The 24813-nt window shown below is 48.3% G+C and overlaps 1 protein-coding gene across 4 annotated transcripts in view; it reads left to right on the forward strand.

Annotated features, from left to right (window-relative positions):
• TANGO6 (transport and golgi organization 6 homolog) overlaps nucleotides 1-24813 on the forward strand; it is a 93855-nt gene that overhangs the window by 14190 nt on the left and 54852 nt on the right. For 3 of the 4 annotated variants that reach the window (XM_073308309.2, XM_073308311.1, XM_073308312.2), the window contains exons 7-12: nucleotides 3153-3235; nucleotides 12396-12508; nucleotides 14180-14356; nucleotides 16811-16937; nucleotides 18277-18468; nucleotides 21306-21440. In XM_073308309.2, the coding sequence (XP_073164410.1) occupies nucleotides 3153-3235; nucleotides 12396-12508; nucleotides 14180-14356; nucleotides 16811-16937; nucleotides 18277-18468; nucleotides 21306-21440 (827 nt within the window). The remainder of the gene's footprint in view (nucleotides 1-3152; nucleotides 3236-12395; nucleotides 12509-14179; nucleotides 14357-16810; nucleotides 16938-18276; nucleotides 18469-21305; nucleotides 21441-24813) is intronic. The other variant, XM_073308310.2, reaches the window with a different exon arrangement.

The following is a 24813-nucleotide window of genomic DNA, read 5'->3' on the forward strand; positions in this document are numbered from 1 at the left end:
TGCTACATTATGTTCTTCAGTGCTTCGTTCAATCTCTGCCACACTGTTAAATTACTCAAGTGGCAGGGCTTCTGCTACTTCCAAAGTCTGAGGTGGTGTCAAGCGGTCAGTGGCAGGTTTCTGGTGGCCACCCTTCCTCCTAGCTGCTGGGGCGTGGGATGTCAGCCTCCGAGCAAGTAGAAAAACTTCTCCAATTTACATATTCTGACTTATGTTTTTATAAGTTGCTCAAAACAAAGCACATAACTCATAGTAACCCTTGCAAATGAACAATTTTCCTGTCATCAGCAAGCAGCTCCTAGCCATAACGTTAGCAAAAACTCCTAATCAGGAACACCTACATCAATGGTCTCCAACCTTTTCATGCCCAAGACCACTTTTTGAATTTAAGGGCAACCCAGGATCTGCCCCGCTCCTTCCCCAAAGCCCCACTCACTCCACCCCCCCCTCCATCGCTCACTCTCTCCCACCCTCACTCACTTTCACTGGTCTGGGGAAGGGGTTTGGGAGTGCGTGCGGGCTCTGAGTTGGGGCCAAGAGGTTAGCAGTGTGGAAGGAGGCTCTGGGCTGAGCCTGGGGTAGGGGGTTGGGGTGCAGGAGGGGGTGAGTGGTGCAAGCTCTGGGAGGGTTTTTGGGTACAGGAGGGGCTCTGGGATGGGGCGGAGGCTTGGAGTGCAGGAGGGGGTTCAGGGTGCAGGAGGAAGTATGGGGTGCTGGCTCTGGGAGGGAGCTCAGGGCTGGGGATCAGGGTGCAGAAGGGGGTTTGGGGTGTTGGCTCCGGGAGGGGGCTCAGGGCTGGGGGTTGGAGTGTGGCCTCCCGCTGGGCGGCACTTTCCGTGGGCAGCTCCTGGTTGGTGGCACAGCGAGGCTAAGGCAGGCTCCCTGCCTGCCCTGGCTCCACGCTGCTCCCGGAAGGGGCCAACGCACCTCTGTGGCCCCTTGGGGGTAGGGGGATGTGGTTCTGCACGCTGTCCCTCTCTGCAAGCACCTCCCCCAAAGCTCCCATTGGCCACAGTTTCCCATTCCCGGCCAATGGGAGCTGTGGGGGTGGTGCTTGCTGGCAGGAGCAGTGCGTGGAGACCCTTGTGCTCCCCCACCCACCCAGGGCCGTTGGGGCACTCTGGCCACTTTTGGGAGCAATGTGGGGCTGCGGCAGCCCTGCTACACCACCAGAGATCGCGATTGATTGGGAGAGTCCCCAGGATCGACCTGTCGATTGTGATCGACGGGGTTGGTGACCACTGTCCTAGATCTAACGTCAGCTATCCACACTTCAACCCATTCTCATGGTTCTTCTAATTTTTACTTTTTATCCTTATCAGCAAAACTGCAGCTGCAGCTATTTTGTATGCTTACACAACACCCAAGTTATTCCTGACTATCAGGTGTTCTCGCTTCCAATTAAAGTTGGTGGAGTGCACAAAATTGCTGTGGTTTTGCCAGTCAATGTCTCTTGTAACATTGCCATCACTGTAATGGGAAATAAATTTACAGTACGTCCTTACCCACACATCCTCCCCCCCCTTGCCCTGGCTACACTGTGGTGCAGTCTCAAACAGGCCCTGACTTGCAGCATAGCTGAATCCCCTGGTCGCATGTCCCCAGCTCCTCCCCTTCCTCCTCCCCCTCCTCACTTTTCAGGCTAGAGGCCTGTGGCTTGGCTCCTTGGAAACATCCATGGTGGTGTGAGGGGTGCTGGTGGTATCTCCACCAAGTATGGCATACGGCTCTTTGTAAAACGGCAGGTCTGTAGCTTGACACCGGGTCTACTGTTGGCCTCCCTGGTCTTCTGGTATGCCTTCTACAGTGCCTTCGCTTTCATGTGTCGCTGCTGCTGGTCCCTTCTCCTGCATCCCCATGCAATCTGCTCATAGATGTTGATATCTCTATGGCTGGTCCATAGCAGTGCCTACACAGCCTCCTCTCCCCACAGGCCCAGGGGATCCAATATCTCCTGTCTGCTCCAGGCTGGAGCATGTAAGCAAGACACGAGAAGTAATTCTCCCGCTCTACTCCGCACTGAGTAGGCCTCAACTGGAGTATTGTGTCCAGTTCTGGGCGCCACATTTCAGGAAAGATGTGGACAAATTGGAGAAAGTCCAGAGAAGAGTAACAAAAATGATTAAAGGTCTAGAAAACATGATGTATAAGGGAAGATTGAAAAAATTGGGTTTGTTTAGTCTGGAGAAGAGAAGACTGAGAGGGGGCATAACATTTTTCAAGTACGAAAAAGGTTGTTACAAGGAGGAGGGAGAAAAGTTATTCTCCTTAACCTCCGAGGATAGGACAAGAAGGAATGGACTTAAATTGCAGCAAGGGAGGTTTAGGTTGAACATTAGGAAAAACTTCCTGTCAGAGTGATTAAGCACTGGAATAAATTGCCTAGGGTGGCTGTGGAATCCCAGGGATGGTCTAGATAATACTTAGTCCTGCCATGAGTGCAGGGGACTGGACTAGATGACCTCTCAAGTCCCTTCCAGTCCTGTGATTCTGTGTGTAGTGCATGTAGCCTTCATGGTCAGCTGGGCAGTTGCATGCAATAATGGAGAGCTGCTAGGCATGCTCACCATTCCGGGCAATCAGGAAAAGGCATTTCAAGAATTTGCAGGGCTTTAAGGAGGGGGGCTGGGGCTGGCACTCTTCCAGTCTGCATGACCCCAGGCAGTGGAGTTCACAAATGAGACCAGAGAGGTCAGTGTTGGGCATTGTGGGACAGCTGCTGGAGGACTGTTAGGGTCAACATAGGCAGCACAGCGTTTACATTCATGCTGAATCAACCTCAATACATCCTCCATGGCTCAATGCCCCTCGGGGAGGTGGTGGTACTATGTCAGCATAATGGAGCACTTACATGAATTGGAGACCAATTTAAGTGTAGACACATGTGCAACTAGATCAACGCACGGTGGCTTATGTCAGCCTAACTTTGTAGAGTAGACTTGGGGGCTGCTGATTTCACCCTTAACTCTTCACTTCCCTCCATCTATTATCCTATAACCTATTTGCATATGGGTCCAGTGTTGCTCTACTAAACTGCTTTGGGTGCTGTAGCCATGTGCCAGGACGGTGTCACTCTCCTGCTCCCAGAGGCTACTCTTTGAAGGTGCAGATGGCAGCAGAGTCTGGATGCTCATGCTCTGTGTTCTTTTCAGAGATGGCAATGGAAGACTTACCAGCAGGGACTGTGCTGGTGAAAGAGGCAGAGCTCAGCCGCTGCGTGGAAGATGTGTTCAAGGTACAGTATCTCATCTGAATCTCTAGTATGTGTAGCTGTTGCCTAAGGATTGAAGAGAAAACTGTACGTCCAAAGTCAGTCTTCAAGTCTGGGACCTGCTGAGCCACTTAAGATGAATATTCTAAACTATAAAAGAGAACAAAATCTCCAATGCAGCCTCAATGCTGAAATAAGGCAGAGTCAGCAGCGCCAGAGGAGCCATGCCTGCCCACTTTTTAATGTGGGCATAGTTTAATGGGACAGGGGGCTGCGTTACCCCACCCAAGCTGCAAGCCTTGGGCAGGCACAGAATGCTGCCAGCAGGGGCTGCACTTTGGGTGGGGAAGATAAGGTGATCAGCTTCCCCACCATGAAGCGCAGCCCTTGCCAGCGGCACCAGCCTCTTCTCGGTGGGGTGGGCTGAGGTGAGCCCCCTGGTTCCCCACCCAGGGCAGATGGAGGGTCCAAGTCTCCCCACAGCAGACCGGGTTCCCTGGGTGGCTCTTAGTACTGCCCAGCCGGTTCCAGCTCTGGCCTGACTAGGGGGCAGGGCCTCGTGGCCCCACCACTTCTACCAAGGTTCCAGCACTCCTGGGCTGCGTCAATAAGGCTTTGTCTATGTAAACAATTAGTCTGTTGCAAGCTGGGGTGTGCATCCGCCCCTCCATAGCCTCCAGCAGGCTGTCTGTGTGGATCCTGCTGACACACATTAACATTTTGTTAATGTGCTTTGATCTAATCCTCTTTGAAATGGGACTAGATCAAAGTGCATCATCGAACTGCTTATGTGCTTCAGCAAGGTCTATGTGGACAGTTAGTCCATAAGAATGGCCATACTGAGTCAGACCAAAGGTCCATCTATCCCAGTATCCTGTCGTCCGACAGTGGCCAATGCCAAGTGCCCCAGAGGGAATGAACAGAACAGGTAATCATCAAGTGATCCATCCTGTTGCCCATTCCCAGCTTCTGGCAAACAGAAGCAAGGGACATCATCCCTGTCCATCCTGGCTAATAGCCATTAATGGACCTATCCTCCATGAAGTTATCTAGTTCTTTTTGAACCCTGTTATAGTCTTGGCCTTCACAACATCCTCTTACAAGGAGTTCCACAGGTTGACTGTGCGTTGTGTGAAAAAATACTTCCAATCAATCTGGCTGTCTATTAATTTCATTTGGTGACCCCTAGTTCATGTGATAGGAGAAGGAGTAAATAACACTTCCTTATTTACTGTCTCCATACCAGTCATGATTTTATAGACCTCTATCATATTCCCCCTTAGTCATCTCTTTTCCAAGCTGAAAAGTCCCAGTCTTATTTATCTCTCCTCATATGGCAGCCGTTCCATACCTCTAATCATTGTTGTTGCCCTTTTCTGAACCTTTTCCAATTCCAATAGATCTTTTTTGAGACGGGGCAACCACATCTGCACGCAGTAGTCAAGATGTGGGTGTACCATAGCAGGCTACAGCGGGGTAGATTTGCACCTTAGCTTGCTGCGAACTCATGTTCATGTAGACAAATCCATAGAATCACCCTGTATCAAGTACAACTGTGGGGAGACTGCTACTTTTCTGACATGACCCAGAGACACCTCTGGATCCTTTCAAGCACCGACACCCAGAAGTGTTACTGGAAAGGGTCACAGAGCTAATTCAGCACAGGAGAACTTGCTGTTTGGCTCCTTCCCCAGAAGCCAGAGTCGCTCTGGAGGCACACTTGAGGTAAAATAGGCTTTGTTCTTTCTGGAGACAGTCTTGCAGCAGGCAATGAGGCAAAGAGTTACTATTCTGATCTCACACCCCTGCTTCTTTGGGTACGCTGTCTCTGTGTGATTTGGAGCTGATTGTAGAATCTAAATCTTTACACAGGATAGCTAGCCATTCTGCATTCCTAGAAGCCAGCTTTTAAGCCGTTTAACGTGTGCCATGTTAATTTTATATTATTATAGTTTATCAGAATGTAGTGCTGTACCAAGTCAAATGCCTTACAGGAGTCTAAATATACTACATCAACACTGTTACCTTTATCAACCAAACTTGTAATCTCATCAAAAATATATATATCAATTTAGTATAAATTTATATCAATCAATCAGACAGGATCTGTTTTCCATAGACTCATGTTGAGTGGTATGAATTATATTACCCTCCTTTAATTCTTTATTAATCAAGTCCTGGATCAGCTGCTGTATTATTTTGCCTGGGATCTATGTCAGGCCATGTCTGAAATAAGTCAGGTCATCCTGTTTACCTTTTTTAAATATTGGCACAATATTAGCTTTCTTCTAGTCTTTTGGAACTTCCACAGTGCTCCAAGACTTATTGAAAATCAACATCAATGGTTCAGAAAGCTCCTGAATCAGCTCTTGTAAAACTCTTGGATGCAAGTTATCTAGGCCTGCTGATTTAAAAATGTCTAACTTTAGTAGCTGCTGTTTAACATCCTCCTGGGATACTGGCGGAATGGAAAGATTGTTCACATCACCATATGATATGACTACATCATCTGTTTTACCCAGATACAGAACAGAAATATTTATTGTTATACTTACTGTAAGGCTGTTTTCAGGCTGAATACAGTTACAAAACAGAAGTAAAGCCTGTTAGGAGTTGGGAGGAAAAGAAATGTCACCACTCAGCCACAAAGGATACACTGTTCTTTTTGGCTGCCCAGTGTTACACTAGGGTGTACAAAGTCAGGAAATGGCTTGGATGAAGAATTCATGGAGTGACTTATTGGCCAGGGATGTGTGTCTAAGTGCCCCAGGTAGAGTAGGCTGGAAAAAGCAAAAGAAGGCTAGAGCATCAACTGCTTCTGGAAACTGCAGTCATTGTCTGCTCAGCCTTTCGCTTGAGACAATGGGGATGAGCTGGGGGAAGCTGGCTCAGTTAGGTGGGCATGCCGAAGCTAGCATAGCTAGCTAATTTTAGGATTATCCTAAATCTCGCTTTCAAAGGATGTATCCAATACTTAAACCCTTCAACTCAGATTTGAGTCCCCTACCCAAGGTCACGCTCAAGTTCTCATTGACAAACAAACACAGTACATATGCCATGTAGAGTTCTGTACACTGCAAACACCAGCTGTCCCCAAAAGGACTAAGGCACTGAGGTGCTTTCCTGTATTCTTGCAGCTGCAGGCTGCTTGGTAGGATCTCTCATAGGGTGGAAGTAACCAGTGCACTGCCCTCTGGCAGCTGTTTGGAGACCTGTGTGGAATTAATTTCTCTGTCCAGTTTTTACTGTGCAGCTGTCCACATCATAACTGACACCTGTCAGTGATCGTGTGGGCAGCCTTAATAGTGGTACCAGACATTCTATGGGGACAATTCCTTCCTCACTGTTGTTGGCCATCCAAATCAGGACTGAGGCATATGGGTGGAGTGAAACGTGGGGAAACTTGAGCTGTTTCTGTCACTCCTCTTCCTGGATAAACAGGAAACTTCAGTCTCCAGGGCTGTTATCTGATACCTTTCCCTGGAACTAAACTTGAGTAGTTCAAAAAGTGTCAATATTTTACAGTGAGGGTAATTAACTATTGGAACTGATCTAGGGACATGGTAGTTTCACCATTGCTGGGAGTTTTTATATCTAGATTGGATGTCTCTTTTTAGAAGTGATGCTCTAGTTCATCCAGAATTCATGGACTTGATGCAGAGCTCGCTGAGTGAGGCTCTATGCCTGTGCTCTGCAGGAGGTCCAACTAGATGATCACAATGGTCCCTTCTGGGAGGGCTGGCCCTAGACCAAATGGTGCCCCAGGTGAGGAGTGTTTTTGGTGCCTCCCCTCCATTTCTTAAACTTTCAAATACCTTATTTTTTATTGCATTTGTAGCCCAATTCTCGACTTTGCACTATTTGCATGCATGATTTATCCCTCTCATTATAAGATAATTTGCATGCTAGGATCTGTAAAGCTGTATTTATTCATGCCATATATAAGCAAATAAAAAAAAATTGTTTCCTCTAAGCTTAGAGAAACTTTTTAATTTTCAGAGTAATGGAAATGTACTCGCATCAAGAGATTGAACGGTGCCCCAACGTTGGGTGGACCAGTATTAAATTGTGTTGTAGCAGGTGACCGCCTTAGAATGTTAACCCTGTGTTGTTCTGTTTCAGATATTTTCCTATCAGATTTCCTTCTTGCTGCAAACTATATTGCAATTGAGTTTTTTGCTTCCTATACTGAGCTCCTGAAGGCTTCTTTGGGGGCATCTTTTATTTTCTACGGGGGAAAACAGACAGTACTAGGGAGAGCAAAAGCCTGTGTTCAGCAGTCTTAGAAAGTCATCAAACATTACATGTTAAGCATGGCAAAAGAAAGAACAGTATTTTTTGTTGCGTAGATAGGGGTTCGATCGATATCTCTGGTGTCTCATTAAATGTCCTTTATTAGTTGCTACTTACACTTGTCAAGTCTTAAAACACACATACACTTTCACAATTACACACTAAAACAAGGATCACAATATCGCAGCTGGGCTGTCAATTCACTTCAGTTCGTTCTCATATCTCACTGACTGGCGACGCCCTGCCCCTTATATACACATGAGGACATGGCTGACAACATTCTAGGAGGTTCGAGCAAAATATAGTTCTCAGAAAGTCTGGAAGGTTCCACAAGATTCTATAAAGGTCTAGAACGTTCTAGGAGGTTAGTGAAAAATGAAGCCACATACGGAATACCTGAAACATTTTACTTCAAACGTTCTATTTTCTCTTTTGCCACTAACAACAAAAACAGCAGCCCCCAAGCTGTCACCGGTGTTGCCTGCCCCTAAATCCAGCCCTGCCTTCTGGCCTTAAAATCTATGAATAAAGATCTGCAGAGGAAGTAGTTCCAAGAACATGAAAGTGAATCACTTTAGACTCCATCTAAAGCTTCATTCTAGCTGCTGGGAGCAATCTCCATTTACATTGTGTCTTTGTCAAGCTGGAATTTGTCAGGGGTTTTCCAGTTTTAACCTTCCCGGAAGAGGGCTAACCTGTCTTAATTCCCACAAAACCTAGCTTTTACCATCAGTGCTTACCCAATGCTTGGCAGGAAGCAAGTATGGGTGTAATTCCTCTCTTTCATGATGCATTCCTTTCATCTGGGGTAGTCCCTCTCAAAACACTGAAGGAATAGTGAGAAAGAAACAAAGTTCTCTTTACCTCTGCTACTGTCAGTATGTTTTCTCCTGATGACAGAAGTTGGAGAATCAGGGGAGGTCAGTAGTATAGTGCTTTCCAGATTCCTGATCCCATTGGATTCCCTTGGAGAAATCTATAACATTCTCAGTGTAAGTAGATGCTGTACCACGTGCAAAGGAAAAAGTAATAGCTTAATTCTAAATTTAAATTCAGCTTTGGTGTAATGGCAGGGACCCTCATCTTACTCTGCAACATGTGGATTCCTCTGTGTTGTGTAATTTCAGCACTGCAGACAAGTAATCTGGTCAGCAGTCACCACCCATTTTTCAGCATCATTACCAAGCAGTGTAATTTACTAGTGTGCTTTCAAGACCTGCTCTTGCATGGTGTAGATCAAGAGGAGGAGAATGAGCTGGACAAGATTGATGGTGATTGGGCCAAGTGCTACCAAAGCTCACTGAAACATGATGGTTTTCCTGCTCCAAACCACAGGGGGTGTTCTTGTTCAGGTTATAAGAGATGGGGTGATCAGGCAAACTCAAGAGGACAGGAAAATTGATGGAAACATGAGCTTACTACCCTAATGGGCCTGTCACTGTCAGCTTGTGCCAATAACTGACTGTCTTTAATGTTACTGCAGAAATCTCAGCAGGCAGGGAGGATAGTGCAGACTCAGCGTTTTATGTGGAGCTCCCCCCAACAATGATTGATTGTTCTTGAAGCTGCTGCGAGAAAACTGCTCCATCTCAATGAAATCTATTGCCTCTTAGCTGAAGTGCCAGTGTGATGAATGCTATCCGAGGGACTCAGATGGGCTCTTTGGAGCAGTGGTGACTTTGGGTGTGGTGGTCTGGAATGCAGGTCCCAGGGCTATGGCTGTGGAGAGGAACTAACCTTCCCTTGTGATGTTCTTTTAGGTTGTTAAAGGTACTGCATCCATTTGCTCCGAACTATGTCCAGAAATCTGATGTGGTGAGAGAGGCTTGGGCAGGTATCTTACTGTCCTCATCCCCTCTTCCCACACGTCACTTCTGCCCAATGAAATGCTGTAGAGAGGGTAAAAGGAGCAAATGGCCATGTTGCCAGACCCCTGAATTACAGCCCGGAAAGTCTAGGTATGCAGAGCAGTGCTTGGATCGAGATGGAGCATTGCATGCTGAGACCTGTAATCGGTGGGAGAGGCAGCAGGCTGCATTGTAGAGCTCCACGGGCATCCTTTAGCCACCCTGCTTGGTGTAGGAAGGTGTGGAACAGAAATGCCCTAGTGGCTCCGCCCAGGTTGGAGCTTGATCCTCTGCTGTGACCACAACAGCAAGTGTCCTCTTTGGGTCTAGCAGAAAACAAGATTCAAACCAGTCTCAGACTGTTACTCATCTGCAGTGAGCCAGCTCTGAGGCTTAGCCACATGTCCTGACAGGGGAACTTGCTCTCTACTGTGAGCCCCAAGCTCTGGGCTAGAAGGGCAGCATCTGGAGCAGTGGAGTTTAACGGCAAGAAGCTAATGATTGGATCTTTGGCAGAAGCCTTGGCAGTCTGAGCTTTTAAATCAGGGGTGGGCAAACTACAGGCCGGATCTGGCCCGCCAGCCGTTTTAATCCGGCCCTTGAGCTCCCGCTGCGGAGCGGGGTGTGGGGCTTGCCCTGCTCTGGCGCTCCAGCCGGGGAGCAGGGTTGCGGGCTGCTCCAGGTGGCTCTCGGAAGCGGCAGCGTGGCCCCTGGCTCCTATACATAGGGGCAGCCAGGGGGCTCAGCTCTGCACGCTGAGAAGTGACGAGAACCACGGCCAATTGGAGCTGCGAGGGTGGCACCTGCGGATGGGGCAGCGTGCCGTGCCTCCTGGCCGTGCCTCCACATAGGAGCCGGAGAGGGGACATGCCGCCGCTTTCTTGAGCTGCTTGCGGAAAGTGCCTCCCGGAGCCTGCACCCCTGAGCCTCTCCCTGTGCCCCAACCTCCTGCCCCAGCCATGATCCCCCTCCCAACCTCTGAACCCTTCAATCCCAGCCCAGAGCATCCTCCTGTATCCCAAACCCCTCATCCCCAGCCCCACCCAGGAGCCCCGTCCCACACCCTGAACTCATTTCTGGCCCCACTCCAGAGCCTGCACCCCCAACCAGAGCCATCACCCCCTCCTGCACCTCAACCCCAATTTTGTGAGCATTCATGGACTGCCATACAATGTCTATTCCCAGATGTGGCCCTTGGGCCAAAAAGTTTGCCTACCCCTGTTTTAAACGCTGTGATTGTTGTAGTGTTTTGGGTAGTAATGATCTGTTATAACTAGCTGGCAGGCAGAGACCAGTCAGGGGGCTGCTCTGTGGCTGGTGTTCATTATGAAAATGCCTCCACAATGAAGCCACATATGGAATACCTGAAACATTTTACTTTAAATGTTCTATTTTCCCTTTTGCCACTAATGACAAAAACAGCACCCCCCAAGCTGTCACCTGGGTTGCCTGCCCCTAAATCCAGCCCTGCCTTCTGGCCTTAAAATCTATTTAAAAAGATCTGCAGAGGAAGTAGTTCCAAGAACATGAAAGTGAATCACTTTAGACTCCCATCTAAAGCTTCATTCTAGCTGCAGGGGATGAGGGATCCACTAACCTCCTAGAGGGTGGGTCCCTCATTAGTGGCAGTGTGCTTTAGTCCTGACAGCAGAGAGATTAACAATGGAGACTTCTGCTTGCAAGTGTGCAGGTTTTTTGCCTAGCAAGTATCATTTGATGCTAGAGTGGGAAATGCTCCTTTGTATACCAAAGATGCTGGTTAGGAAGCACGGCTCCACAGGCATTAGCATGGGCAAAACTCTCTGCATCAAAACAATAGGCCAAAATATTATCAAAATAATCTCTTTCCTCACCTAAACTGCTTTCTCACTCTGGGCTGGCATGTTGCATTTGACAGGCAATAGCAACGCTTGGAAGTGAGCCCTGAGATTAGATCAAACCCTAAGAACTGCTGCTTGCCCTCCAGCTGAAAGGGGAATCTGGAGCTGGAAGGAATAATCTTGTTTAAAGGAACAGTGTCCTCCAAGCAGCACAGTGTCCCAGCTGCTGAGTTGAAGATCATTCAAACAGCTTGCTAACAGGGTCGATATTTTGTTTGCCTCTTCCTGGCACCCTCCCAGTAAAAACATTTTTAACAAACCCACATACCTGTTAATTGGAAATTTACCTTAAAAAATGCACACACTCTGAAATTGTAACTGTAACTAATCAGCTTTTTATTTCTTATAGCCTTCTGCACTGGGTGTCTGTAGAGTTGTTGATATAACTGTAGCCATCCTATGAGGGTTTTTAGAGAAATAGTTCAAAACAAACCTGTAAAGTGTAAGATTTTTCAGGATCTCTCTCCCTGGGCTTTGGGGCAGGGAAGGGAGATATGGGGTGATTTGTGTGGCTGGTAACTGGTCTGGAGGTGGGGAGAAGTTGCTGAGGGCGGTTATGATGGTTTTTGAAATGTATCCGGGTACAGAGCTCTGGGTAGGTGCCTTTTGGAAATAAAGGGAGGGAGGAGAAAGTGTCACTCTGAAGTCTCCTCTAAGTGCTGCCTGTCAGCAGCCTGAGTCGGGGGTCCTCTGCCTTCTCCTTGGATATCTCACTCCGCACATAGCAACCCAGCTGCCTTCCAGCCTTCGCTTTCGAGGGACTGATCTGTTTGACCGTGGGAATTTGGCTCTGGATGCAGTATGTTTATAAAGACTTGTCTCTTCAAATACTGCAGTCTGTAGTTTTAATCCCCTACCCCTGAGTGATAGCCGTCCTGAGTAACTGGCTGTAATATACGAATAGCATGAAGCCCTACTGTAGCTAGCTCTGGCAGTTCCTAGATGACTCTGGAGAAGATGGTGCTGATGAAGGCTGCTTTCAGTGCTTATTAGCAAACAGGAGTCTGGTGTGATCAAGGGATATGGACTCAGAATTGGAAGGGCTGGGAGCAGTAACCTGCACAGTGTACATTCAGAAGTCAGTCCCTACCAGGCATGCATGTGCCTTTCACCCTTCCCTTCCTCTGCACTCCAGGCAGACATTTGACCTTTCTGTCTCCGTAGGTGTATGTGGTTGGGAATGAGCCCTCTGACGTGTTGCTGGAATCCTTGCAGCCAGCTCTGGGAGTGATTTTCTCTCTCTATTGTTTCACCAAGCAGAACGTGTCACACTTACGGTAAGGCATGTGGCAAAACCCTTCTGCTAGGTGAAGTGGTAAAGCTTTGTATCCTGGGGTGGGGGAATCCTCCCCGCTTGGTGCCCAGCTGTAAAAGACCGCGAAATCTGTGCCTTGTGCTGGGTAGAGATGCAAGTGTCCAGAAGACACTCCTGTGCTGAGCACCAGAGCTACATTTGGCACTGTATGGACATAGCTGAAGACAAAGCTTGCAGCCCCAAGGAGTTTAGATTCCAACTCGGCCCTGACTATGAATGTCAGACTCTCACAGCAGACCAGAACCACCCCCCAACTTGGTGTGGGAAGATATAGTGCTTGACTTGGTTCCTGCTAGGTTGGAAACTAGTACTTTGAGGTGGTGACAAGTCTACCTACAGGGTGCTGGGAATCCCCCATTACTGGGGGGTATAATTAGTTCACTGTCTGGCCTATGTGAAACTGACTAGGAAGGAGGGATCGTGGTTGCCCAGGGACAGCAGAAAGCCCTGTGTGCGTGTGAGGCGAGGGGCTTGGCGGGGAAGGGTGTTTTGTGTGCAGGTGGAATTTAAGGACGGGGGAAAACTTTAAATAAATTCCAGTATATGGACCTGAATGTCCTTGTGCTCCACTGGCTGTTTGGAGTAAAGGTCATTTCTTTCCCGTTTGAGCTGATTCCCTTTTTCCCAGAGGTGCACAGGACCTGCTCCTCTCCTGGCCATTGAACCTTTGTTTACACTGAGCCCTTCGTTCAGTTCTCCCACCCCTGGAGTAGCACCAGTCGTGTGGCACACGAGTGCAGACCAGCTGTTGGTGTTTTTGCCACTTTCCTCCCAGCCTGCTTTGAGAAGGGTTGGACAACAGTTTGACAACGATGTTACCAGGAGGTTTACTCAAAGCCTTTCCACCATTCCGAATATCAGTAGAGGCACAAGGGCTTTGACGAAAAGCTCTGTGGAGACACAGCCTTTGCCATCAGAAAGACGACATTAATAATTTCAGAGGTGCAGGGGAACCTCCTTAAAAGAATGAAAACAACAAACTAAACCAGCTGCAGGGAGAGTGGGGCTACCAGGGTGCTGTATCTTTCCAAGAATTCAGCAAGGGTAACTGAACTGCAGCTGCCCAGCACTGGTCAATCTTTCAGAATTTGGCACCTTCATGAAACAGCTGCTGGAGCTCATCCAATTGTTGCTGAGTTTATAGGCTATATGACAGGTTTCAGCGTAGTAGCCGTGTTAGTCTGTATTCGCAAGAAGAAAAGGAGGACTTGTGGCCCTTAGAGACTAACCAATTTATTGGAGCATAAGCTTTCGTGAGCTACAGCTCACTTCACTTCACTCTCTTCCCAATTTCCTCCTCCTCCGATGCCTTGGCGCAGAAACAGCTCTGTGCATGGAGTGTGACTGCAGGCAGTCTTCAGGCCCAATGAATCATTGCAGCTGCCTTATAAGCTCACATAAATAACTGTCACCTCCCTGGGATTTACTGTATCTGTGAGACTGCACATAGGGAACCTTCCAAGGTGTGTCTGTGGTCACCTGCCATCTTCCCAGTGCCACCAGCTCCCTCTGATGGTGTGTGTTGTGTATTGGAGCTCACAAACATCATTGTTACATTGCCCCATGTGTCTGTTACAGGGCAACATGCCAATGGTAGAAAATGGACTCTGTCATGGCCTCTCTTTCTTGACAGCTCACCATGCCAGGAGATTTTATTATGGGTCTTGGAGAAGTCAGAGAGAGAGGTGGCGCTCTCCATGCTGGAAGGATTTGCAGGACTGGGTAGAACCATGCAGTTTCTCCATCCGCTGTGCCAGTTTCAAGTAGCTGGTGAAGGTGGTGCCATGATCACTGTCAAAGAGACCATCAGGTAAGAGTCTACATTATGACACCCTGTGTTAGCAGCCTTGCACCCACTGCCTGTGGGTGTGGGGGAACTGTCGTCATTCAACACCTTGGGCTCTTTTATGGCTCAGCCAGTAAGGGGTGCCCATGCAAAGTTCCGCAACGTGTGCAGCATATGAAAGTGGGGCACGGGGGAGGGTTTCAAGATGTGGTGGGGGATGCTGTAGTCCCTGTGGATTGTCACCACTAGACAGGGATAGACAGTTGGCTTGGGCTGAGTGCCAGACTCTAGCAGGTGAAACTTCACCGATGGCCTGAACTTTACAGGCAAATGGAGCCAAACATTGCTGGAGCAACGAGGTGTGAAGCTGGAGCAGACTTTTAGCCCTGATACACCTACAAAACCAGTAATAAAATTCATGTTTGGCTTTTATTAGCATTATTAATTTCTTCTTGGGAACCCTTTGTCTTGAGGCTGGATGGCTCAGGGGACTGAGAATAGGAAATGGTCTTTCACTCCTGAACCACTGGTTCAAATTCTGACCAGACTGGTAGTGTCTGACGTAATCACGGCTAATGGCTGATTGGTTGCATGTGTGAAATGCATGGAGTGGACATCTGTCACCATCAGCATGGTATTAATTGACCCCCTTGTTAACAGCCTCTTTTGACTGACTGAATGAGCCATAGTGACCGAACACCCCCGGTGCTCCTGGAGATGGTCCCTCCAGGATAGGGGTCAGGCACGTTGGTGCCTGACGTTACACGGCCATTGCCCGTGGTCTGTTTGCTCTGAGGGTAAATGGAAGACTGCAGGCTCCAGCACTATCCGGACAGAGCCCATCACCAGCAGTACACTCAGTTTTAAAAGAAATAGTTTTTGCTTGGGGCATGTATCGATGAGCCAGCATTACCTGGTGGAAAACGCCAGGGCTGAGCCAGGAACTCCTGCTTTGTCACTGGCCTGCTGGGTGGTCAAGTTTGGAGTTGTCTGCACACAGACTTGCATCCATTTAGTTAAACTGGTGCAGAACCCCACATGGCTGTTCTTATTCCAGTATAGTTTAAACCTGTGCCTTCAACTTGAATGAACCTAATTAGAATTAAAATAAGTGTCACACAGGGGTTTGCACTGGTTTAACTAAATCAATGTAAAATCACTGCTTAAGTTAAACTAGTGCAACTCTGCATGTTGACACAGCCTCGCTTCCCCTCAGTGTATCTATTTCCCTCATTTATGCTGGGAAAACAAGTGTAGGGCTGCTGCATTCATTAATTAATGCTCATCCAGCTCTTCACAGAGGAGTTATGTATGTGCTAAATATTTTGTGTGCATAGATTCCACCCTGGTCATCCCTGCAATGAATATAGGGTAATTAGTGAACTGAATGCTCCGCCATTTCAACTTCATCCCCAGACTGAATGATATTTCATCAGCCACCGTCTGTCCGTCCGTCCCCTTTCAGGGAGTGCAGCACAGGGTGTTGCTGTAACCTGGAAGTGATGAAACAGTGTAAACGCTGCCCCAGCTTTCCCTGACCTGGAGTGACAGGTGGGGTAGGAGGGCATGGGAAACACTGAGACATAAAGCTGGACAGATAAGCCAGAAGTCCCTTGGGCTTTTGGGACTTCACGTTGATTCTGTTGCATGGAAAGCACTCCTCACCAAAGGCTTGGCTCATTACAGCTTGAAACCACATTATAAACCTGGATGAGATAGCAAGGGTGCCAATTCAGGATGGGAAGGAGTGGATCTTATACTGAGGTAGATACTAAATACAACTGAGAACTCTTCCTGATGTCGGTAGGAGAGCTTAGCTTGCTGGAGTTACCTGCTGGATCTGGAACATGGGTTCACACCCCAGCACTCTCCCTCACAGGAACATGGACAAGGCTCTGGCATACAGCAACAGATTAGAGATTCTTCTGGAAGAGAGGTCATATAATGCTGTTGACCAAAGAGAAGGCAGACAGACCATCCTGTTGCTGGCACACCTTCAGCCGCCTGTGGTCTCTCCCACTGGGGTTGGGAGTGATTTTCATGCTCGTTTGAGTCTTAAAACCAGATTTCTGATCCCTGACTAGCTTAAGCAGCACCAAGAATGGGCTAGGCAGCAGGGGCCACCGTTGACCATTAGAGCCCTGCATGGTTTTTGCATGAATAGGGACTGTAGTCCTGGTGCCCAGGCCAAATTCCATCTTCGGATAACATTGTCTCTGTAAAAGTTTCCCTGCCATTTCTGTTGGATACGGTGTTCTCTGCTTCCTATCACAAACTGGGGTGTAGCGCTGCTGTGTGCTGGCTGCTGCATCTTAATGGGGAGATGAAAGGAAGACCCTTGGAAGTGTTCTGGAAATACCTACAGCACTTGGGGATGAAATGTGCCAGGGAAATGCTCTTTCCAGGGGTAGTTCAAAAACCAGTGCCAAAGAGACTCTGGGTGGGTTCCTGTCGGGTGAAACGTTGGCTGCATTTCAGCGATGAGGAGGAGGAACTCTACCAGAAGGTCTCCTCGGAGCAGTGGCAGATGGAGCAGTTGGTGGCCCTGTTGACTCACTGCCAGAAGAGCGGCTTAGCTGGAGACTTCTTCATCTGCTGCTTAAAGGTAAGAAGGTACAGTCTGTTAGCAGCCTGGCCTCTGCTGGGTGCAAGGGTCCAGGAAGTGCCTTGCATTTCCAGAGGGTTAACTTTCCCATGCTGCATGTGGGGAGGGTACTGGGAGAAGGGGGAAGTTCCACTTAAATCTCCTGGGAGTGGTGGGTAAAGAGCCGCTACAGGTATAGGGTAGCTGTATCTCCCGACAGTTCCAGCGCCAAGCCCTGAGGGGGCGCATGGAGTCCTCAGTCTGTGTGAAAGCGTTAACCCTTGTTCTGACAACGGGAACATGTCTGAAGTTTAATGGTGGGTTTTAAGCTGTGAATAATCCCTACCTTTGCAGACTGCCACTTCCTTGGCTTTCGAGAAGGAAAGGCACTTCCCCAGCTCCCCGCCTCGCGTTTCCTTTTCTTCCTGCAGCTTCGTATCCAGACTAATCACTGCCATGGTCCCTCCTCAGTGTTTGCTAGGCCTGGGCCATGCTTTGCTCTCCTTTGCTGCCAGTCAGAGTGTATAATCTGTGTCTTGCTCGCCCCCTTTGGGGTTGGTGCCATGGTGTTATGGCCCTTCTGCTGTGCACAGAGTGCTGCGCTCCTTTGCTGGGCTTCTTTCAATGGCCACCAGAAGAGCTCATCCTGTGTATGGCTGGGAAGGGGCACGGGCAGCATAGGTGCACTTCTGTGCTAAGCAAGCGGGGTGCCTGGGCACCACAGCCCGCCACCACAAAGCTCTTCTCAATGTGTTCAGCCGATGTTCCTGTTCATTTTATAAATCAGGAAATATACAGTTAAAATCTAGTTTGCCTAGAGGTCAAAGGGTCTCTGGTGTATCTGAGGCCAGTGCCAAAGCAAATGGGCAAGCAAGGCCCTGGCAGATTTACAGCCCTAAAGTGACTGTCCTTAGAGGGAAGCTTTTAGTGTTCCTGCACCTGATACGTGTGAGGAGGTCACCTGCAGCATTTGGGGCCGGTGGTGGCAGTATGAGGAGAGGGGTGGGAGATCCCGGGCCTGGATAACAGAACTAGCATGAGATCCTTTTGGAAAGCTTGGGCTTTGGGAAAATGGCTGGAGAAGAACCCCCAAGGCCTCAGTGCAGAACAACCCTGCCTTCTTGCACCTGGAGTGAAGATTCTGGGCTAAGGTGAGGATGGCAGCACAGGGTTGAGGCCGAGCAGCTACTTTAGTAGAACAGACTGCTCTGTGATACTGCCCTGCTGTTCAAATCTGACCTTGTTCTTGGATGTTAGCTGCTGGCAGGTTGCCCGCTGGGTGCCCCCACCTGTGTGCCCTCAAACCAGTTTCCTGTATTTAGCTTTCTTTCTGACGGCCGTGCACTCCCCTCCCTGGCAGGAGCTGACTCACATGGCTGCAAACGATGAGGCCGGCTTGGATGACGATCCTCTCTCCTGTGAGAGTCTGGTGGAGCTGGAGCAATACCGCAGTCAGCATCTCGTGGGGCAGAAGAAGCAGCTGCTTGTTTTGCAGCTGGTGGCCATGCTGTGTGAGCGCGTCTCAGACACCGTGTTCACAGACATTGTACAGGTAGGTCATGGCAGAGCCCATTGGCATGGCACTGGCAGCAGCACTGCATATGGCCAATGCCATCCAACCTGAGGCTCACAGAACGACCCTGAGGTGGGTCCTGTATATGTCTTGGCTGAACCCCTTCTGCAAGTCTGACGTGAAGTCAGACGTGGCTGCTGCCTTCTGTTGACTGAATCTCACGCACTGAGGTGAGGGTGCAGTGAGGAGGGGCGTTTCCTTCTGTGACTGCAGGGGAGAATCTCCGCCTGAAACCTCAAAGATTTCTGCTTGGGAAAAGGAGGCCGCAATAGCTCTGAGCTTCCCCCAGCCAGCACTGCTGCACCGTGCACGGGTGGGCACCCTGGCGGAAGAGGCGGGGGCTGAGTATCGAGAGCAGAGGTTCTCAACCTTTTTTTCGTTTGTGGACCCCTAAAAAATTGGGACTGGAGGTGTGGGCCCCTTCGGACATTTTGGCCATCGTCCGCGGACCCCAGGCTGAGAACCACTGGTCTCGCGGGCCTTGCCGTACTTGGTGCTCCTGCACCATTTCCAACAGCACCTTCTTCTGGGCTAATAAGAGTGCCAATATTGTCCCCCAGCCCCTCGTTCCCAGAGCCAGCTGGCCTTCTGTTCGCAGTTTGAATAACGCTGGGAGAATTCAGACGCTCCCATGTTACCCAAGCTGCAGAGGTGGCCTGAGCTGCTGCAAGTGGGTGGAAGGAGCCCCCAACTGGTGGAAATGTGGTGACCAGATACCCTCTGCCCTATTGCTGTGGGGCCCAAAATGGGAGCTACCCCAAAGAACATTACTCTGAATTGAAAGCCCTGCATGACATAGGAATAGCCAGTAGTCTTCCATGCCCAACACAAACCAACGCTCGGGTGCTCCGTGCTGGCTCTGCACCAACAGTTAAATGAGCCTCCTCACAGAGCTGTGCTGCATCAGTGCTGCTTGTGGACAAACAAAGGAGTGAGCAGAAGAGCCATGTTAATGTCAAGCCTCATTAGAAATGCAGGAAGCTAAGAGAAGATCAAACCTTTGGGCTGCAAAATGGAGAAGGCCAAAACCAGTCGGGCAAGAAATGTGTGTGTGTTTTTAAACCTTCTTGCAGAGAGTTGTGAACCATGGGGGAAAATGTCTGACCCTATTCTTGACTGCAGACTCGGCATGGAGCATGTGAGGTCTAATCCCCTGGCCTTGTCTTACTCTGCATAATTGGGGAGTGCTTTGAACAGATGAAATGTGCCTAGAGAAAGAATAATTGTTGGGGGCTGGAAACCCTACAGTGTGTTTCTGGAAAAGACCAATTATTCTTTATGCACTGAATACTTCAAACGATGCCAAGCACTGTGCTGATTGTGGAGAAGGGCACAGTCCATGCTGCAGAGCGCTTACAGTCAAAGACAGTCTACAGGAAAGGGGAGAGAGGAGGATTGTTTCAATGACCATATTTGATCCATGCTGAATGCCTGCTTTGCCATTTGACCCCGTAGCTAGCCAGCATGACTTCGATTTGTGCTGGTGTTAATCTAACCTTGTTTTACTGAGCTTTCTATTTGTTCCTTACAGGATATTTTAAACCTGGTCCTTTCTTAATATTTTGCACTGTGTAACTCCTACCCATTCTGTATTTACCTAGTTAATATTTCAAGCCCTAGCCTTTTCCTAATGTATTTGAACCCTTAATCCTCCTCTGTCATCCCTCCCAACAGTGATCAGCTGATGAGTCCAATGCCCTTTGTTTCCCAGCACCTCCTCGGTCCTTGCCCACTTCCTACCCTTTTGTTCTGCACAAACCCCTAGTCACCTGCAGAGACTGGCAGTGTGCTCAGCTAAGGTCAGAAAGGGGTAGTTCCTGGGGGGCTGCTAACATACTGATCCCTGGAAACCTTGCAGGGCTCCTGCCCTTGGAGAGGCCTGCTAATGAATGCAATGAGCTGCATTATAGTCATCCAGGGACTGTGAAGGGCTGCAGCAAAGAAACGAAGAAAAATGCTGCTTCCCTTGGAATAAAGGACTCAAAGCCTTGACAGAAGCCAAGCCACTGTTGCTGTTTATAGCCCAGTCTGTCAGTGTGCGCTTTTTAAGGAGTTTCTAGCTAGGCTTTGGGCTAAAACCTGCGATGTATGACTCAGGCGGGGGATGTGAGTGTTGTATTTTAAGTATCAAGTTTCAGAAATATCAGTTTTCTTTCTCAAATTTAAAGGACTGGAGGGAGGGGGAAGGCCTGTTGGTTTGGCTGCAGCCTTGCATTCCTGGTGCTGACAGCCAGGTCTCCTTGTTAAAATTAAAATGGCCAGAACATCGAGGCATAATGTTGCTGAGGTGCTTTTCATAGCAAAGAAAATTAGACAGGCCAAGCTCATAATATATGAGCAGCTGCTGGGGATTCACATCTTCAGAAACACTTCTAATTTGCTCAAAGTATCTCTCAAACGCCTATGGCTTCCTGGTGCCCACCAAATGAGTTTATAAATAAATTAAGCAAAGCTGCACTGTCTCCTTTTCCCCTTGATCTCCCAGCCTGTCCGGCACTGTGAGCTCTTTGGGGCAGGAACGGTCTGTTTTTGTTTATGGTACAACACTGAGCACTGCGTGAGTGCCAAACAAAGAATCGGAAGTTCGCTTCCACGTAAATACGTCTTTCTCTTGCGCCCCTGGTAGAGGACCACGGCTCCTGTAGCGTGTAGTGCACTGCAGCCAGTCTTCCAGACGGCGGGCCAGCCCGTAGGGGTGCAGTCCCATGGGTGTGATGAGAGAGCTTGGCTTAGGGGCTGAAGGATTATTGTGTCTCTAACTGGAATGATGTGATCTTTCCTTTTCTTCTGTTCCCTAAACTCCCTTCCTTTGGCAGGTGGTGGAATTTGTGGCAGTTACATTGCAGCGGGCATGTGCAAGTCTTGCCCAGGGTTCAGAGGGCACTGTGGAAGCGCAGACTTTGAGCATGTCCATGGGACTAGTGGCTGCCATGCTAGGAGGGGCAGTGCAGGTAAGCCAGGACACAATGGGGTGTGCGCTTGTGATCTGAATGCATGAAAGGGCCTCTGGAGCCCCTGACCAGCAATGCAGGCTACTCTGGAACATGCATGGCAGCCTGTGCATGGGCTGAGAGGAAAAACTAGAATTTCTGAAACTGTATGGTTAGTTTAGATCAGATTATTTTGAAATTTTGAAAATAGAGACTCTTCCCACTCCTGTGCCTTGCCCCTTGGTGCAGACATGGTTTCCCTTCACCAGGATGACTCTTAAACTGTGGTTTGGATGCTACAATGCTCCCGTCCCTTTTCTCTCCCCCACATCTGCTAATTTTTGTCTGAGAGTGATGCCAAGAAATTGATTCATGCTATTGCATCAACTGGAGTGGCCTAGAGTGTAATGTGGCAAAGGATGTAGCTGTGTTGTAACAAAGGGACCAGATGAGTCACAGTTGAGCTGTCTACCTGTTGCTAAAGAGGTTACACTTGTACCTGTTTTGGAAGCATTGTCATGCCATCATGCAGGTCTTTGCACTGTTTGGATCCTACTTCATTTCTCAGCCTCTTCGTCCTTCAGTTTGTTCATTTAACCAAGGTCTCTACAATGTGGTGTGTTTCTAACAAAAAAGCCACCAAACCCTAAATCTGTGAACAGACCCAGTGAAGGAGCATGGCCTGGGTGCATTTTTAGTCAAACTACTACACTTCTCCTTTAGCTTAGTTCTGTAAATCTGCTAAAGTACGAAGAGGATAGTGATCCTGCATGCGCCTTGTAAGGTGCACAGAAGGGAGCCCCTCTGGGACGCACCTTAGGAGCTCTGCTTCTGGGGAAGGCAGAAAATGTTTTCCCTAGCTACACAACTCTTAAAGCATAAGGGAGAATAGGGCCCTGTCTTTGGACTCCTAGGGTCCAGGGGACAGGTTGTTCTGGTGATATTTTGCCACTTAGTTCCAGATTATGGAGTTTACATGTACTTTGCATGCCAGCAGTTTCCAAGTCCTGGAGAATCAACCTTCTCCTGAGGTGTGTTTTTTCTCTAAAGTAAATAAATCTAGAAAATGGCATACAAAAAACTCTGTGCGGCTGGGTGCTCACAAGTCATGAAGTGCCAATTAGTTTCATGCAGAACCCTGACTCTACCAGCAGGTGTGCATGATCTGAGCCTCTACATGATCGCATTGTATTCCTTAAATATTCATGTTTTTAGTCTGAGATGCTCACATGTAGCATCTTATAAGTGCATTACTCTGTATATGCCTGTCAGTCCCTGAAAGTCACTTACATGAAAAGTACACAATAAATGAAACTTATAGGACATCCTCCCACCTATTAAGCAGGCATGGGAATAATAGTGAACATTTGCTGAGCACTTAAGTTTGCAGCTAAATTCAGTTTCTGGTCAACTGCCTCATTCCCGAATTATACCAAAGGAAGGCTGACCTGCTGATGGAAAAGGGAATTTGTTGTCTCTATTTGCTCACCAAGTTACTATAATAACTAATGGGAGAGGAGACGCTTTCAGTGAAAACATTCTGGACAGCCTTGGCAGTGAAGTTAGTGTAAGTGTGAAAAAGTGGTGCATGGTGTCACTTGTGTAAAGCAGCGGAATCTTGTCTGATGCTATGCATGTTCAGCAGTAGCCTGTGATCATGTGGTTAATGACTGTATCATGATACATGTGCACAAGAGGATTTGTGTTGGAAATGGCCCAACTTGATTATCATACACATTGTAAGGAGAGCGATCACTTTAGATAAGCTATTACCAGCAGGAGAGTGGGGTGGGAGGAGGTATTTTTTCATGCTTTGTGTGCATATAATAAGATCTTCTACACTTTCCACAGTATGCATCCGATGAAGTGAGCTGTAGCTCACGAAAGCTTATGCTCAAATAAATTGGTTAGTCTCTAAGGTGCCACAAGTCCTCCTTTTCTTTTTGCGACTACAGACTAACACGGCTGTTACTCTGAAAAGAGGAAGACAAAGAAAATTCTCCACTCTGCCAAATCCCAGCATTTTAGGTTGTCAGTGGGACTGGGGTGGGGGCATGGATCAGTGTTCACGTCACACTCCCCATCAGTGCCCAGCCCAGATGGGGGAAGCTAATGATCCAACCAGCGGACTAAATTTGGTGATGAATCCTGGTCACGTGCCACCTGAGGCATGTTATGCGTACATGAAGAAGAAGTAGGACTGGGTGTTACTATTGACTTTTTGACTGCACGCATGGGGTTAAACTGACAGCTAAATGTGAGGCTGGGAAGGAATTTTGTCCAAGGCCTGGCAGGGTTTTACCTTCCTCTGAACCACTGCCTGGGAGAGTTCCACTCGCATAAGGTGGGCATGTGCCACGGTTGATTTCTTTCCCTTCTGGTTGCAGGGGAGCCTAAAGCACTGAGGGCCATTGTCCCTTCTACTAGCTATGAGCTAAAACAGCCAAACACGGTGTAAATTCAGAGCAGAAGCTGACTCTGCCCTTTGTTTTGCTTTCTCACCTAGACTTCTGCTTTCCTTTTGGGGTCTTCTCATTGATCAACTGCCCCTTACCCTACTCTCTCTGGCAGAGCAACACCTCCTCAGACCCAGAGAATGTGCACTGTAGGTCCGTGCCCCTGACCCACGGTGGATGAGGTAGCGGAGCAGGGCTCCACACTTGTACATGGGCCCCTAAGCCAGACCTGATTCTCACTAGCTCATATCAGCTCGTTAGCCATTATTAATGGAAGGAACTTAATGTGTCCAAGTCAATTGAACGAGAGAGGTTTCCCAGGGCAGATGGTGGTTGACAGCAGACATTTAGGTTAACATTTAGACCCCTGCAAATCTACAGATATCCGCTTTATATCTGTGAATATCTGCATTCACAGACCATTTTTGCAAATTTTGTATCCCTGCAGGGCTAAGTGTATTGTCTCAAATGGCCATCACACAGGATATCTATCTTGGTTTTCAATTAAGTGTTTTGCACAATTGTGCAAAAAAAAATCTCCTGAAACCACTGGCAAACCATTAGCTTCACTACTCAAGTCTTTGCTTTCCCAGATCTAATGATTGAATTTTGAAACTGTGTCGGTCCCAGGATATTAGAGAGACAAAAAGAAAAGGAGTACTTGTGGCACCTTAGAGACTAACCAATTTATTTGAGCATGAGCTTTGGTGAGCTACAGCTCACTTCATCGGATGCATGCCGTGGAAACTGTAGCAGACTTTATATATACACAGAGAATATGAAAAAATACCTCCTCCCACCCCACTGTCCAGTTGGTAATAGCTTATCTAAAGTGATCATCAGGTGGGCCATTTCCAGCACAAATCCAGGTTTTCTCACCCTCCACCCCCCCCACACAAATTCACTCTCCTGCTGGTGATAGCCCATCCAAAGTGACA

This window comes from Lepidochelys kempii, chromosome 12 (assembly GCF_965140285.1).
Source record: "Lepidochelys kempii isolate rLepKem1 chromosome 12, rLepKem1.hap1, whole genome shotgun sequence".
Classification (NCBI taxonomy): domain Eukaryota; kingdom Metazoa; phylum Chordata; order Testudines; family Cheloniidae; genus Lepidochelys; species Lepidochelys kempii.